Source organism: Naegleria lovaniensis, assembly GCF_003324165.1.
Source record: "Naegleria lovaniensis strain ATCC 30569 chromosome Unknown tig035, whole genome shotgun sequence".
Classification (NCBI taxonomy): domain Eukaryota; phylum Heterolobosea; class Eutetramitea; order Acrasida; family Naegleriidae; genus Naegleria; species Naegleria lovaniensis.
Window position 1 is genome coordinate 251693 of NW_025407858.1, and position 15999 is coordinate 267691.

At 35.9% G+C, this 15999-nt stretch overlaps 10 protein-coding genes across 10 annotated transcripts in view; 5 read left to right on the forward strand and 5 right to left on the reverse strand.

Moving 5' to 3' along the window:
- The window catches only part of C9374_008929 (uncharacterized protein), a gene marked incomplete at both ends in the record, with an annotated part of 1105 nt that extends 475 nt beyond the window's left edge, over positions 1-630 (reverse strand). Inside the window, one exon of the mRNA XM_044699059.1 lies at positions 63-630. Within this exon, the coding sequence (XP_044545106.1) occupies positions 63-630 (568 nt within the window). The remainder of the gene's footprint in view (positions 1-62) is intronic.
- Positions 631-1159: 529 nt separating this feature from the next.
- Positions 1160-3113, forward strand: C9374_008930 (uncharacterized protein; the record flags this gene model as incomplete). The annotated part of the gene is made up of 3 exons (XM_044699061.1): positions 1160-1589; positions 1724-2267; positions 2405-3113. The coding sequence occupies 3 exons, from the start codon at positions 1160-1162 to the stop codon at positions 3111-3113; spliced, it is 1683 nt and encodes a 560-aa protein (XP_044545107.1).
- A 585-nt stretch (positions 3114-3698) lies between these two features.
- C9374_008931 (uncharacterized protein) lies at positions 3699-4565 on the reverse strand (the record flags this gene model as incomplete). Its single annotated transcript, XM_044699062.1, has 1 exon — positions 3699-4565. One exon carries the CDS (start codon positions 4563-4565, stop codon positions 3699-3701), a length of 867 nt encoding a protein of 288 aa, XP_044545108.1.
- Positions 4566-5054: 489 nt separating this feature from the next.
- On the reverse strand, positions 5055-5567 carry C9374_008932 (uncharacterized protein; the record flags this gene model as incomplete). Its single annotated transcript, XM_044699063.1, has 1 exon — positions 5055-5567. The coding sequence occupies one exon, from the start codon at positions 5565-5567 to the stop codon at positions 5055-5057; it is 513 nt and encodes a 170-aa protein (XP_044545109.1).
- An 821-nt stretch (positions 5568-6388) lies between these two features.
- On the forward strand, positions 6389-8071 carry C9374_008933 (uncharacterized protein; the record flags this gene model as incomplete). Its single annotated transcript, XM_044699064.1, has 1 exon — positions 6389-8071. The coding sequence occupies one exon, from the start codon at positions 6389-6391 to the stop codon at positions 8069-8071; it is 1683 nt and encodes a 560-aa protein (XP_044545110.1).
- Positions 8072-8148: 77 nt separating this feature from the next.
- C9374_008934 (uncharacterized protein) lies at positions 8149-9861 on the forward strand (the record flags this gene model as incomplete). Its single annotated transcript, XM_044699065.1, has 1 exon — positions 8149-9861. One exon carries the CDS (start codon positions 8149-8151, stop codon positions 9859-9861), a length of 1713 nt encoding a protein of 570 aa, XP_044545111.1.
- Positions 9862-9925: 64 nt separating this feature from the next.
- Positions 9926-12098, reverse strand: C9374_008935 (uncharacterized protein; the record flags this gene model as incomplete). The annotated part of the gene is made up of 5 exons (XM_044699066.1): positions 9926-10679; positions 10739-10800; positions 10925-11078; positions 11139-11842; positions 11994-12098. 5 exons carry the CDS (start codon positions 12096-12098, stop codon positions 9926-9928), a joined length of 1779 nt encoding a protein of 592 aa, XP_044545112.1.
- Positions 12099-12311: 213 nt separating this feature from the next.
- On the forward strand, positions 12312-12917 carry C9374_008936 (uncharacterized protein; the record flags this gene model as incomplete). Its single annotated transcript, XM_044699067.1, has 1 exon — positions 12312-12917. The coding sequence occupies one exon, from the start codon at positions 12312-12314 to the stop codon at positions 12915-12917; it is 606 nt and encodes a 201-aa protein (XP_044545113.1).
- A 260-nt stretch (positions 12918-13177) lies between these two features.
- Positions 13178-13396, reverse strand: C9374_008937 (uncharacterized protein; the record flags this gene model as incomplete). Its single annotated transcript, XM_044699068.1, has 1 exon — positions 13178-13396. The coding sequence occupies one exon, from the start codon at positions 13394-13396 to the stop codon at positions 13178-13180; it is 219 nt and encodes a 72-aa protein (XP_044545114.1).
- A 338-nt stretch (positions 13397-13734) lies between these two features.
- C9374_008938 (uncharacterized protein) lies at positions 13735-15639 on the forward strand (the record flags this gene model as incomplete). The annotated part of the gene is made up of 1 exon (XM_044699069.1): positions 13735-15639. One exon carries the CDS (start codon positions 13735-13737, stop codon positions 15637-15639), a length of 1905 nt encoding a protein of 634 aa, XP_044545115.1.
- Positions 15640-15999: the final 360 nt, after the last annotated feature.

The following is a 15999-nucleotide window of genomic DNA, read 5'->3' on the forward strand; positions in this document are numbered from 1 at the left end:
ATAATATTAATAATAATATTAATAATAATAATATTGAAACACAATTACATCTTCAAACCTACATGCAGATGGATCCAAACTACCAGAATGTCCAATTCTCATTCGTTTATCCAAATCAAATTTCTTTTTAAATTCAATAATAAATGATTGTGAAGAGATTCCTCTAGGTTTATACATTGGAATCACACATGACATATTCTCATCATATAAATAATTTCTAAATTCATTCACTGATGTGAAATATTTTGAATGATTCAATAATGCACAATCGACCATGGGTGTCTTGATCCAATCAATTTCAGTGTAATGAGAGGCATGTTTTTGAAGAAAGGAGGATGATTGAAAGAGAGAATGAGCATTACGAGCTGGTCCTTTATATATTTTGAGTGTGTTTTTGATCTTTTCATGTTGTTGAACATGTTGTTGATGATGATGAGGACAAGGATTGAGACTAGTCGATAAATGAAGGGAAGTGGATGAATCTCGAGTTGAATATGATTCATCCTCCTGATTGAGATGTGCTAAACCAGTGAATCGTATGGTCTTTGTCATGGTCCGAGTACGTCGTTGTGTTGCCAATGGGGTCTGTCGTTGGAGACATAATTTCGAGCCTTTCGATTGGAAATTCATTTTTTTTTCGAAGAGTCAATAAATTCATTGAAACCTCATAGAGCATGGAGAGTAAATAAATAATAATAAGGGAAACCATTTCAATACGTTGAAAATGCATTTGGATTATTATATTTCAAAAGATAGCCATATGTAACTCTACAACTCTACTTTAATCAGCTCTTTCTTTTTCTTATGAGCACCTTCCAAATCGAGGGATTTGACATCAAATCTTCTTCTCCGTTTCCCGTAATGAAAGGATGACAATGCATAGGACTTGGAACAAAATGAGACAAGTTTTCAAAAATCAAAAGCGCAATGAAAGTTTACAGTCCGCACAGGTGTGTTGCCAACAAATTCGATGAGAGAGATTTTCGAAGTGGCGAGAGTCAAACGAAACTGTGAGATCACTGTCACAACTTTCTCAGATTTCAAAAAAACACACAAATCCATTGTCTCTCTCAATCCTCTTAAATCTCTCATCGGCACTGAAACACTTACAAACCATCTCTTACCCATTCCTAAGACGAATTTTAATGTATCCATCATGATGACAAACTCTAATGAACTGCAAGAGAAGAGATGCATTGAAATCATGCATCATTCAGAGTTGCCAACCACCAACACTCATTCATTGCCCATCCAATTATCCAATGAATCAAATCATGTACAACAAGAACAAATGGAACAACACGAATCCTCTCCAACCCCCATGATGAATTCATCACAAGTCATACAGAACCCATCAATATTAGCACAACCACCAAATTCCGAGACTATGGTAAGTTTCGTATCATCTCAGGAACAGAACACCATCATGATCAGCCAGCACCATCAGCAGCACCCTCAACAACAACACTTTCAACATGTGGTACCACATTCTCCTACTTCACCTGTTGTTCACCACACCACCAAAAGAGCCTCAAAAAAGTTGAGTAGTGTCGTCATGACGACGAGTCAAGCTGCTGAATTGAAATCAAGTACGTTCCGAGTACGAGTTCCAACCTCATGGTTAAGTTGTTGTGGTTTGATTCAATCAATCCAAATGCATCTCAAAAGAAATCTCAAGCCTTACTACTACAATTGAACATGATGAGAATTGTTTCCATGATAGGTCTATCGATATCCATTCTAGCCATTCTCATTATTGCAATCATGACCATCTATTCTTTTATTATTACAAGTTTCCCTGTTGTATTTACTCTCAAATTGTATGGTAATAGTGTAAAACAATACAATGAAATGGTCATGTCTGAATATTTGATGGTATTTGCAAGAGATCGTTCCATGATTCAAGTCTTTAATGAATCGAGACAAGACTTACAACACTCATTGAATCAATTATTTCAATTAATGCCTCAATCAGCAATGGAAGCCTTTGGCAATGAGAGTATTGATCAAATGAAATTATGGCCTCTCCAAAATGTGGTTCTCGATCAAGTCATGGCAGGGAATGCAACGAATGCTGTTCGTTCCTTTTTGAATGTCACTCATTATGGAACGTTATTGGATTTCTTGGCAAATTTCAATGTCTTTATTCGTGATGTGAAGAATATTAGTTATGCACAGGAACAAGTGATTATATCCAATTCAACCTCCTATCTCATTGTCATTGTCGTGTGTTTGGCCATTACCTTACCCATTGTTATTGTCATTTTGTGAGTGCCATTCGAATGGAACACGAATCGAGAAACAAATTATTGAAAGCAAAAACCATTCAAGTATTGAATACGTTGGGTGAATCTGTCGTGCAACGATCACTTTTTCGACAATGGGTCATGTCTATTGGTACTAGTACTACGATCAGTCAGGGTGGCAGTGCTAGTGGTTATAAGGGTAATGTTCATACGAATGGTCACACTGGAAATGAAGTTATTGGATGGAAACAACAAATCATGATGAACTACAAATCATCCACAGTGGAACAAGAATTATTGAATCGAGTGGATTTATTAGAAGATATTCAATTATTCAAACAACCTGCTAAACAAGAATTGAATATGATGAGAAGTTTATTAGAAGAATTGAGAGAATATTCAGATGATTCAACTTCATCATCCACTATGATTGAACAAGATGCACTCTCTTCCACACTTTCCTATCGATCCAGTGGTGATACATTCTCTGTGGCTGGTTCTGTTGCATCCAGTGTAGTTGTAAATTCAAGAAAGAATACCATCTCTCAATTGATCTCCATTTATGAAAAGTATTTGAATCCATCGAGTGCCACTCATCCAGTGAAATGTAAGGGTCATCAAAAAATTGCAAATTACTTGAGAGAGTGTCATGACAAATCTCTCAATCATCCAAAGGATGCAACAACCACCCAAATGGAATTGAACCTATTGGATGAAATTCAAGTGGAAGTGGCTCGACAATTAATTCCCATATTTGAACACTTTCAAAAAACAATTCCAGAAGGAAAGGATGTTGAAGAATCTTCTGATACACTCTTTAAACATTCTGTGCTGACTCATTCAGAGCTGATTTCCAAATGTATTTGAAGGATTTTAAAAAGAATCATTTAAAGAAGTAAAGTACTTGACAAATTTTCACTTGTCCTTCCATTCATGATGAAATAATACCATGAACACCTATTTGGGGTTAGATACCATCTCACAAATGAGACTTGTGCACATTATGACAATGTTAGCCTTTCATGGATGTATTGAATAAAAGAAATTATTAGACTCTAAAAATGAAATGTCCAAAACAACTCCATTGAGACTCACCCTAACTGTTATTTCACGATTGAAATGAGACAATAATTTACTGAGATTTAATAATACAATTATTACACTTGAGTGATAGGAGGTTGTTTTGTATCGGTCTCTGAAGATTATGACTCATAAATTCTTCTTGCATGTCTGTACTAGTCGCATCATCCAAGTGTTGCAACTTGGAAAGTTGAGGAGATTGACACAAGTAAGATGATTTGAAATTCAAATGTGTCAATGACAAGGCATCACTTAATTCTCGTTCTAACGAATCTAATAAATGTGGAGGTAAAATATCAATCTCTTCAAACAAGTCTTGTCTATTGTTGTATTGATCATAGACTTGGCAAATTTCTTCAAGTATTCGAGTACTTATTCCGAATGTTGAATTTGCTGAGGATCAATATGTTGAGATTCAAGAGTTCCAACCTTTGACAGGATGGAATGGTCTTGACTTTGATCAATAATCTCAAATACGAGTTGAGATTTTAAGCATTCTTGATGAATGATTTTCTTATCTGCTTCATTGGATATTTTGAATATGAATAATGCTTTTCGATCTTCTCCACTCGCGAATTGCATTTGAGAGGAATTGAGAGACTTGTTGATAGTCCTGTTACCACTACTGCTAGTCGTATGGATCATGTTCATTCCAATAGACGTTTCACTCTTCTTTTGTTTTTCTTCCTTGTGTTGTTTCACATAGTCATGTGTCAATTCAAAGACTTTCATTTGAATGGAATGTGAAATTTTACAATGTTCCTTATATTGCATGACTTTTTCAAGAATATTCATGGTAGATTCTAAACCTCGTTCTTTACAATACAATTTGAATGCACTTCTCAAAGCTGGATCTAATAATGTCTCTTTCAATAAATGTTGAGAAGTATGATTCAATAATTTTTCATTTTGAGAATCTCTTTTCATGATAAACATCAAGACAAGTATCATGACTGGAATCACGACAAGGAAACAAAATCCAAGAACACTCAAGGTAACAATATACGATGAACGAGCAGTATCTTCAATTCTTGTACAATATTGTGTTAAATTTCCAATGAAACTATCAAAGAGAGATTCATAGGATTGAACATGTTGAGCATATTCAGGTGAAGCATAGGTTTTTTTGCAATATTCATGGCAGTAGTATTTAAAAAGGTTCGAACACGAGTTTGATTTGTCGTTGCATTGAAAGTAAAGGTTTGAAATATGGTTGGACCAACGAGAACTTGATCCCATAATTTAACAAGGGGATAATTAAATGGTGCATTTGAATCACGGTTAGTAGTACTGGTAGTAGTAGTAGTAGTTGTAGAATTATTTTGATTGGATCATTTAAAAATTCATGTTGAAAATCATTTGGTAAAATCATGGTCAAATTCACCATAGATGAATTCATTAAACTCTTGTAATAATAATACGAAGAATAAGTGGAAGCAGGTGAGTAGAGAGCAGTGAAATTATTGGTCACGTGTAGTCTTGCAAATCCTCTCATACCAACATATCTAGCAAGAATGGCTGCTCTTGAAGTCATTAAATTCACATAGGGTTTCGTGGTAACATCTTGATAAGGTAATGTGACCATGATCCATATAATGATAAGTGCAGAAATGGTCAAGAGAATGGATGAAATGGACATGCATGGAATGAGTTGAGATTTCAATTTTGGATTCTTGTTTTTTACAGAACAACACACTGGTAGTAACGGAAACTTGGAAAGGATTTCATTCAAACGATGAAATAGTGAGGAGGTTGGAGAAGAAGAGAACTTGGAGTGGTTCCACCATGATGAAGATGGAGTGTGGTGGATGGCTCTTCGTGCGGTTGGGGTGCATTTACTTTGGGTGGTGATTGTTGTAATTGAGAGGAAAAAGGCTCTGCTTCCAAATTCTTGGTATTATTAATATTATTATCATTTGGATGGATCATCTTTGATTCCTCCATCATATACGTAGGTGCACTTGTTAAGACTCCATTTGACGTGGTTGGAGGATGAGGAGTAAATACGATATCATCATCATCATATTCATCTTCAGCGAGAATACTCAACTGATCATTGATCGAAGAAGAAGAAGAATTCGATTCTGCATCATCAAGTTGGTCTTCTTGAACACATATTTGAGTACTAGCATTGATGCGAGGAATTGGAGATGATTGAGAGTTTGATGCATTTAATTCAACATGTCGAAGAAGTAACTGTTCTGTGCTCTCAATGCACACTGCATGGTTGGAAGAAGTCATGGTTCGAGAGAGTTGTCAGTGACTGACTTGAAAATCTCTTGGTATAGCAACAACGGCTCTATAAGCTGTTGTTGTTTTGTTTCTCACTTTGAAAACCTTCTAGAGATTTGCCACACTTTGATGTCTCATTCATTTTCCAAGGTTACACTTGTCTTTTATGGATTTGAGATTGTTTTGTTGATATGTCTTACACGAAATCTCTTGCCTGTGTACGCGCACCAACGTCGACAATGACAAATTCAAATCCCAAAGTCTTCATGAACAATTGCACAAACGAAATAATCCAAAACACGAGAGAGATATTTTGGATTTCCTCAATTATGAGAGCACCTTGGTCAAAGCGAGAACAGGAGAATATACATTCATTAGTTTCATCTATTTGCCTCAATAGGTTCAACTTGAGAATGTACACCTTTGTTTTACTGTTTGGTTGAAGGAACGGAACGACGAGGAGCAAACACTCAGAATCGGGTGCAATATTTTGTTGGATGTCAAATATTTGTTTGAATTACCTGGCGATATTTTTGATTAAAAAAAATGTCCAAAGACGAAGTTGAAATCATTGAAGTGGTTGATTCAAAACTATCGGCATCAGAGGCTAAGCCTATGAGCAGCTCGTAGTACCAACTGAAGAAAAGAAGGCTCATCATCATCATGGAGAGCATAATGATGATGCTCTCTCAAGCACATCATCTAGAAGAAGTAGAGTTACCACTCGTACAACAACTACCAACGCTTCTCGTCGTGCAGCAAAAAAGAAAGATGTTCCGAATGTCCTATGTTGTTTGTGTGGTGTGAGCACTCCTCCCAACCCAGCAAATATGTGTTTGAATTGTATCAAATCTCAAGTTGATATCACTGATGGAATTACAAAAAGTGAGACCATCTTCTTTTGCAGAGAATGCGAGCGTTACCTTCAACCACCAAAATATTGGATAAAATGTGATTTGGAAAGCAAAGAGTTGTTAACTTTATGCTTGAAACGCATCCACGGTTTAAATAGAGTCAAATTAATCGACGCTAAATTTTTGTGGACCGAACCTCACAGCAAGCGTTTGAAAGTTAAAGTTACAATTCAAAAAGAAGTATTAGGAAATGGAACCGTTCTTCAACAATCGTTCGTCGTGGAATTTATTGTTAGAAATCAACAATGTGAAGTGTGTCAAAAATCCCATACTCTTTATACTTGGAATGCTGTCGTTCAAGTAAGACAAAAACTTGATCACAAAAGAACGTTCCTCTTCTTAGAACAACTGATTTTAAAGCATAACGTTCATGAGAAGGCTATCAACATTAAGGAAGAAGCTGATGGTTTGGACTTTTTCTTCTCTGAGAAATCCCATGCCAAAAAGCTCGTTGACTTTTTACAGAGCGTTTCTCCAATCAAATTGAAAACTGGAGAACGTTTGGTGACTCATGATGCCAAATCCAACACATTCAATTTTAAATATTCATTTTCGTTGGAAATTGCACCAATTTGCAGAGAGGATTTGATTTGTTTACCAAAGAGATTGAGTACATCCATGGGTGGTATTGGACCTTTAGTATTATGCACAAAGGTGAATAAGAATTTATTCTTTATTGATCCAACTACTTTACAAACAAGCGAATTGGATGGATCTTTGTATTGGAGACAACCATTCACATCGACACTAACAAGCAGACAACTCTCAGAATTCACTGTTATTGATGTAGAATTGTTGGACTATTCATATTTCGCAAAAAATAACAATAACAATATGCCAGCAGCTAATGGAAAGTATGTCCTTTGTGAAGTTCAAATTGTGAGAAGTGATGAAATGAACATGGATCCAATATTCGTTAAATCTCATTTGGGCAACTTGCTACATCCAGGTGATACTGTGTTGTGTTATGATTTGAGAAAAGCACAATATGACGAAGGAGTGTTATCCGAGTACAAGAACTCACAAACTGAAAAACTTCCAGAAGCTATTATTGTGAAGAAAGTTTACAAGAAGAGAAGAGATAGAAATTGGGAGCTCAAGACTTTGGCCTCAGAAAAGAACTTTAACAATCCAAATGTTAAAGATGAAGGACCACAAGGAGATGATGTTGTCATGAAGAAGAAGTCAGCCAATAAGAAGGCTGAGAAATTGTCAGGAAATGAGAAACTCGATCAGAAGAGAAAAGAAAAGGATGTTGAAGAATTTTATCAAGAATTGGAAGAAGATAAAGAAATGAGATCCAAAATTAATATTTTCAAATCAAAGAAGAAGCAAACAAGTACAACCAATGCTGTCCCTAGTTCTACACTCAATCAAGATGAGAATGATGAAAGCAGTGATAGTGAAGATGAATTTGCTCCAGGAATTGCTGACGAGGAACTTTTAGATGAAGAAGAGTATAACAAGATGAGAGCAGCCAACAAATTAGAAGAAGAGGATGATCAAGATGATATCAACAACAACAATAGCACTACTGATGAAACACTTTCTGAATCCTCCAATGCTAAACATGAAGAGGTGAAAATTATTCAACAGTAAATAATAATAACACATTTCAACAGCATAGTATGTTCACGCAGCATCCGAATAGAACTTTCACGCACTCTTCAAAAAAAATGTTTCGAGACAAATTCAGTCGGTTTAGCGTACCCATCTTCCTGAACCCAAATTTATACTCCACTCAATGCTACTCGATACCTTCTCGTATATATCCATGCTCTAAAAAACACTTGACATCAACTTTCAAGGTTGGAAAGACATTTCATTCGAGCCGAACATTCTCGACAAGTCCATCCACTGTCATTCCCTCGTCAACACACTCATCGGAAATGATATGGTCTAACAAAAATTTTAAAAAGACACTCATGAACAACAAACAACACAATGATTCAAAATCAAATTTAATTATTTCAAATTTTAACAGAGTACTAAGCAAAAAATTTTCGTATTCACGACTTGATCAACAAAGAGAACCCTCTTTGACTCCTCACGAAACTTGTTCAAATTTACCAATGACTCAAATTCTCTCCATTGAAACAAGTTGCGATGATACAGCAGTTGCCATTTTACAACAAGATGGTATTTCAAAATTGTCTCCAAAAATATTATTTGAAAAGGTCATCACTCATCATGAATTAGTTGAACATTTTGGAGGAGTTCATCCAACAGAAATGGCAAATATGCACAAAAAAACTCTAGATGGAATGATCGAACAAGCCTTAAATTTTGTAAAATGTGAAAATGAAAATGTTAAAATTGATGCTATTGCTGTAACTATTGGACCTGGTTTACCTCCTTGTTTATCTGTTGGAGTTGAAACAGCAACAATATGGAGCCAAAAGATGAACATTCCATGTATACCCATACATCACTTGGAAGCTCATTTACTCATGCCCTTAATGTTTTCTAATACAGATATTCAATTTCCATATTTAGCATTGTTGGCAAGCGGAGGACATTGTATGATTGTGTTTAGTAAAGGAATTGGAGATTATGAAATTATTGGATCTACTGAAGATGACTCTATTGGAGAGGCTTTTGATAAAACTGCAAGATTATTGAAAGAGAGTGTTCATGGAGATTTAACTGATTATGCTTTGAATATTTTGAAAAATTCAACAAGTTGTTACGAACAGAGTGGTACACTAATGAATAATGTGTCAAGTGGTCATGTACCAAACAAGACGCATTTAAGTGGAGGAGCGTTGATTGAAATACTTGCCATGAAAGGACAAGCTGATAAATATCGTTTTGCAATTCCATTAAGGAAAGGTAAACGACATGAAGAAATTACTTTTTCTTTTAGTGGATTGAAAACTGAGGTATTAAAGGTAGTCAGGTCAGAACAAAATAATGGAGTTTCAAAAAGAGAGCTTCATCGCATGCTCAGCAAGCTGAGGAATACTACAGTTTCAGATGTGGGAAATGAGGCAAACGCTTCCTCTACCAAAATATCCATGGAAACTGCCTGTGACATTGCAGCCTCCATGCAACAAGCTGCATTCACTCATTTAATGGAAAAGTTACAATTAGCAATATTTAGATACAGATCCTACACCAACGAGTATCCAAACACATTGATTGTGAGTGGTGGTGTTTCCGCCAACGAATATTTTAGAAAACAATTGATTGAGCTGACAGAAAAGAATGAATACTCACTCAAGATTGCTCCTCTCAAATATTGTACAGACAATGCCGTAATGATTGGATTTGCTGCTTTGAAACGTTTGGCTAATAAGTGCCATGAGCCTTGCGGGACATTTGATAAAGAAAAGTATTTACCGAGGTGGACCATCACCTCATTAGACCAATTTTATAAAAGGCACTGAAGTGATGATGTGGCAGGTCGATCCTGTGACGAAGGTAAAAACGAACCGTTTTTGAGTGTATTCATCAATCCTTAGATTTTTTGAGCCATCTGATAATTGCAAATGTGATCAAGCCAAAGCCAGACACCACACCAATAACTTTCAAAGTTCTCTTAACCAGTGACTCCTTTTTATAAAGGTCGCCACCATCTGAGTCATCATCAACTTGATTGTCGTTAATTTCGTCAATATCACACATGGACCATTTTGGAAGGCATCCAGAGTCTTCAGGATTCAAAGCAACTTCCAACAAATCAGAGAAAAGAGTCTTGATATTGTTAAGTCCTTGAGAGGAAACTAAAGAGCACAAATATGGAGGCCATATCAAGGAGAGAGCTTCACAAAATTGCTTTGGAGTGACATCTCCCATATTTTCCTGCTCGACAATTTCCAGATCGTGTTTCGTCAGCATGTAAACACATGGAATACTTGGATCTAATCCTCTTTGAATGTGTTCAAGAAAACTGAATGAGTATCTATCATTTCCATCAAATAGTAAGAGGGCAACATCACACTTTCCCATAATTTCTTCTGACTTCAATACCACAGGTATTTCTTTATCTTCAAACTCTGTAATGATGAGATGATATTCCTTATTTTGCAGGTTAATACGATCAACAACAGAGTATTGGACTGATTTGATGTGAACATCTCCATTGAGTGGTTTCTTACCAATGAAATGTCTCAATATTGAAGTCTTTCCACAATTTGAGGCTCCAAAGACGTAACAGTGAAGAACGCTTGGATAATCTGATGAAGTTTGTCTGAACAATCTCTTCCTACCCATTCGATAATTGTTATAATGTTTGGGATGAAAGGTGTACATTCCAATACTTACTTTTTGATCTCAATTAATTTATCAATTTCAGAATATCCCCATTCAAATAGCAATGAATGTATCTGTAGCAGTTTGTAGTGGCGATCAATTGCCAAAGGAAATCCATGCATGAATATCAATTTGTTTTTCTCCAACGGTTCTACACGAATCAAAATAATTTGTAGACATTTCATGGAATGGACAAACTGAGGTCAAACTGAATGCTTCATCAATATCTTCTTCATCTAATAGCCCGTCATTGTCCTTATCAAATCTGCGGAAAATGTGAGAAAGGACTTGTTTCCCTTCCTCGCTTAATGTAATGACATCTTCGTGTGAAATGTCAGGAGAAGCCTCAGAGCTAATATGGATCAGTTCCAAAACATTTTGAGATTATTGGCCAATTACTGTAGAAACTTACATAAAATCGTCAATATCAAGCACCAGTCTGTCGTTATAGTTAAATTTCTGTACCATATTCCAAACCAAATGTTCGTGCCTGGTCAGGATTAAGGTCACCATAAACCCTAGAAATGATTCTAAACTCATGGTCTTTTCATCCTCGTCAAAGGATACTTGGTCCTCTTCAGAAACTCCCAATAGAGATTTTAAATTCTCAACTTGAATCTGTCCACTGTTATGTTCATCAATTAACCAAAATATTCTTCGCAATGCTTTGTGACATTGACTTGTCAGTCTTTCCTCAGAAAAGTTGTATAAATAGTCCGCAGAAAAGAAAAATAATTTCGATAAATTAAAAAGCAAAACTTCAATATTTTCTCTCGTCTTGGAGCTATACTCGAACACTCCTTGAAATCTGACGTACTTTTCCACTTCTGAACAATTAAATGACTCAATCGTTTCAACAGTGTCCACCTTGGATTGAATAATGTAGAGCATCTTTTTACTTCTCACTATGTAAGGAAGCCATTCATCATGAAATCGTTGTACAGCTTGTGAGTTGTTGGTTTCAATCACAAAGATTATTAATTCTGAGCTAAGAAGAGGAACTGTGGAAAATATTGTTTCAATACTTTTTGAGGAATCTGTATCAATAAAGTTGAAAGTAATTTCTTGATTTTTTAAAGGAAAAGAAAATTCTTGAGGTGGAAGAACACTCGGAAGCTATTGGTATTACATAAATCATTCGTATCATCATTGCACGATTAGTTATATTTTTATAATACATTCACAAATGCAATTCAATCAAAATTAGAATATTTTCATTGGTGTGTTATAAACGAAATGCTTTGAACTTGTTGTGCTCAAAACATACCTCTCCTGAATCCCCTCTATTAGGATCAAAAACAATAGAGTCAATGAGCCGAGTCTTTCCGCTACTCTTGTCTCCGATGACGATCAGGTTGTGGTAATTGTTCATTTGCTTTATTTTTTCAATGTGGCGCGAAGACTAGCATTTGGTCTCATTGTAAACAACAAAAACCAAGTTGACCAAATTCATTAAAAATTCTTGTTGAAAAAAATACGTCAAAATCGCACATTGTAAGTGTTGCTCTTATTTTTTCTTCACGATATTTAGAATGTTGCTTCTTTGAACAATTGTGATTTTAATTTTTTATTGACAATAGAAACAATGACCGGCGGACCAACATTTAGATTGCAAAAGAGACTCGCTGCTGACATTTTGAACTGCGGCAAGGGAAGAGTGTGGGTTGATCCAAACGAATTGTCAGAGGTCTCCCAAGCTACTTCCAGAAACACCATCAGAAAGTTGGTCAAGGATGGTATCATCATTAGAAAGCCAGTCGAAGTTAGATCCAGATATAGATGGAGAAAGAGAAGAGCAGCCAAACTCGAAGGTAGACACATGGGTATTGGTAAGAGATTCGGTACAAAGGATGCTCGTAACCCATCTAAACTCCAATGGTTGAAGAGAATGAGAGTCGAAAGAAAGTTGTTGAAGAAGTACAGAGAAAATGGAAAGATTGACAAGACCTTGTATCGTGAATTGTATCTCAAGGTTAAGGGTAACGTCTTCAAAAGTAAGAGAATTTTGATGGAACACATTTTCAAGGCTAAGGCTGAAATTGATCGTGAACAAAGAATCAAGGAACAACTCAAGGTCAAGAAGGAAAAGCAAGAAAAGATCAAGTCCAAGAGAGCTGAAAAGTCTGAGTCCAAGAAGAAGAAGCAACTTGAACAAGCCGAACAAGCTGCTCAACAGGCTCAACAAAAGTAAATTACTATCCTTACCCACTAATAAAACCCCAAAATTATTAAATATTTGAAAATTACCCAAACTAATGCTTCAGCAACAATTTGGTCAGTTCCGACCTGGCAAACAATTGAAGGCAAAATCAGAGCAAGTTTTATTGTTCTGTACTCCGCTCTATGTTTTATACATGAAGAAACGTTTTTATGATTTTTTGAGACGGCGATGCCAAGTGTGTCATTAGGTGTGTAAAAACAAATGCGCACTAGAATCATCACGATAATAAATTATTCAATGTAACCGGATCTAGCATTGTTGAAGATTTGTACAAGAGCAGATCCAACAACCACAAACAAAAGGAAGGCCAACACTAGTGGACCAACTTGCGAAGATTCCTTGTTTTCAAGCTCCTTTCTTCTTTCCTTCTCTTCCGCAGTGAGCTTTCCTTTCTTCTCCCATTCCTTGCTCTTGATCTTTGCGATGGCTGGATTCACTCTTGATGGCATTTTATTTTGTTGTTGATTTTTGTTTCTTCAGTCTTTCACTATGACGTCAACACTTGGCCGTCTCAGTTGATGGATAGATTCAGTCTTTGCAACGCGTTAAAACAATTGGCAAGAAAACTGAAAGAGATTCAATTCATCACCTACAATAATGAGAGTCGAATTGCAGCAAAGTTTTGCGCCAAATGTTGTCGTTAGAAGTTGTTCGAGAAAACGCTGGATGCCAAACGTAAAAAATTGCCTGGTTCTCAAGTGCACTGGACGTTTGCCTTGGCTCGGAACGCACGACAATTATTATTGTTCGGAAACAATATTCAGTCAAATTTTACTTACTTTATAGTATGAATGAATGTATTTGCCTCTCAAGTGATGATGAAGACGAAGCAATACAGGAATCACCCCAAGTGGTTTTTGTAAAATCATCCTCTCGTGCCTTCACTTCATCAACAGCAAGCAATTTTTCAAATACTTCCGATCAGAATTTGACACAACCAAGGCCTATCATTGAGAATCACCTTTCACAAGAGGATGTTTGCATGATATTGAGCGACGATGAGGAAACCATGGCGTACACTTCTCCTCCTAAAAAAGATGAAGCAAATGAAATTGCCAACAACGCCAATGATGAGCCTGGTTTTTCTAACACCCTATCATCACCACCGATCTTTTTTACAAAATCATCTATCACCTCTTCAATTCCTCCTTTTCTGATGATGAACAACAATCTATTAAGCGATGATGAGGAAGAGGAGGAATATCAATACAAGCTTCCTTCTCCTCCAATTTCAATGACTGAAAATCAACCCATCAGAGAAAGTGAACGTTCATTGTCTCAACATGAATATTCACAAACATTTTCAAATCACACAATACTTACATCTCAATCAATGGAATATAGCGATTCTCAAAACAGCTCCCAATATTATGAAAGCCAATCTCAATCTTTTGGCTCTTGCTCTCAACTAAGTTTTTCGGCCAGCAGAAAAGGCACGTTTAAGAAAATTGCAATAGGAAAATTTGCTGCATCAGAAATTGTGACAATGTTTGATGAAAATTTGCAATCTAGCGTTGGAGGTGAAGACATAATTTCTGATTTTACTCAATACATTGCTAGATCAGATACAAGCTTAGTTAATATCACAAAATTGCCAATTGCTCACTCCATTCAATGGAAAAGAAGACTTGCGTTGGATTATGTATTATTTGTTTTTCAAAAGCAGAAAAGAGATCCAGGCAATTCTATTCGATATGATTCTTCTAACATGGAAAATCAAACGGTCGAATTTTTTATTCCATCAATCGCCATTAGAATGACTGGTTCATCGTTTCTCAAAATTTATACTGCTTCAAAAGAGAGCAACACAAATGTACTGCACAAATACCTAACCGATGTCATTCATAGATTGGATTGTGAGGAGGGTAAAATTCTCATGCAGGAACATATTTATCCTCATTTAAATGGAGCAAAATTCAAAATTATTCTTATCATTGAAGGACTCAATGAATGCATTAAGAAGTATGAGAATGAACAATACCAAAATTCTTTGCAATCTTCCAAGAAAAAAAAGAAGCCAAACAACTCACTACCACAAGAACAACCTAAACGGAGGTCATTTCAAAAGGAAGATATTGAGAAATTCAAGTTGAAAACATTATTTACATTAGAGAGGGTACAAATTGTAGAGACAAAAAATCTAACTCACACAGCATCTATTTTGAAAGGAGTAACCAATCGTTTTCAAATAGCTCCTTACAAGAAAATTACATCTGCTGTCGATTTTATTCAAAAGCCATCAGGAGGATTGAATTCTATCGACTCGTGGACAATGCAACTTATTCAAATTCCAAAGATATCTGAAAAAGCTGCCAAAGCAATCGCCCAACAGTATCCATCATATTCGAGCTTGATGAAGGCCTACAAGAAGTGTAAAAGTGAAACAGAAAAGAGACTTCTAATATCTAGCATCAAGAATGGAGAAAAGAGGTTGGGAGACTCAGTTTCTAGGGCTCTCTATAACTTTTATTGCATGGACAATGAAGACAATGAAGGAACGGAGCACAATATTTCAGAAGAAAGCAACTCTCAAAGAGGTGGTGACACACAAGAGTTGCAAAAAAAGAAAACTCAACAACCTAGAAAGAAGAAAAAGACAACTTCAACAACATCATCCAGCACTGAACACTCTCGTTCTTCAGATAGACCTAGGGATGAGAGTGAGAGTATTCTTTTTGAGGAATTGTTGTAATCTCAAGTCTGTTAGTGTTTTTGCAAAATAATTAACGAAAAATATATTTGTCTGATGTGTTTTGACTTCCATCTAAATATGTGTTGATTTCTTGTGGTGTGTCTCTGTATGTATTTTCAACAAACTAATATAATTCAGAAGCACACAACAATTTGTCAACAAATTCAATGCAGGTTCATACAACACATCTTGAATACAATGAAGAACCACACTTCCATACAACTGAATTAAAAAATTGGTACATTGTCACAATCCGAATTTGTTGTTGATATGGACTTGCCATTTGTTTGTGATTGTTGTCATGAACTAGTTAATTCAAAAAGTTGTAGAGAACAAGGGTGCCAAGGTGGATATCAGTTT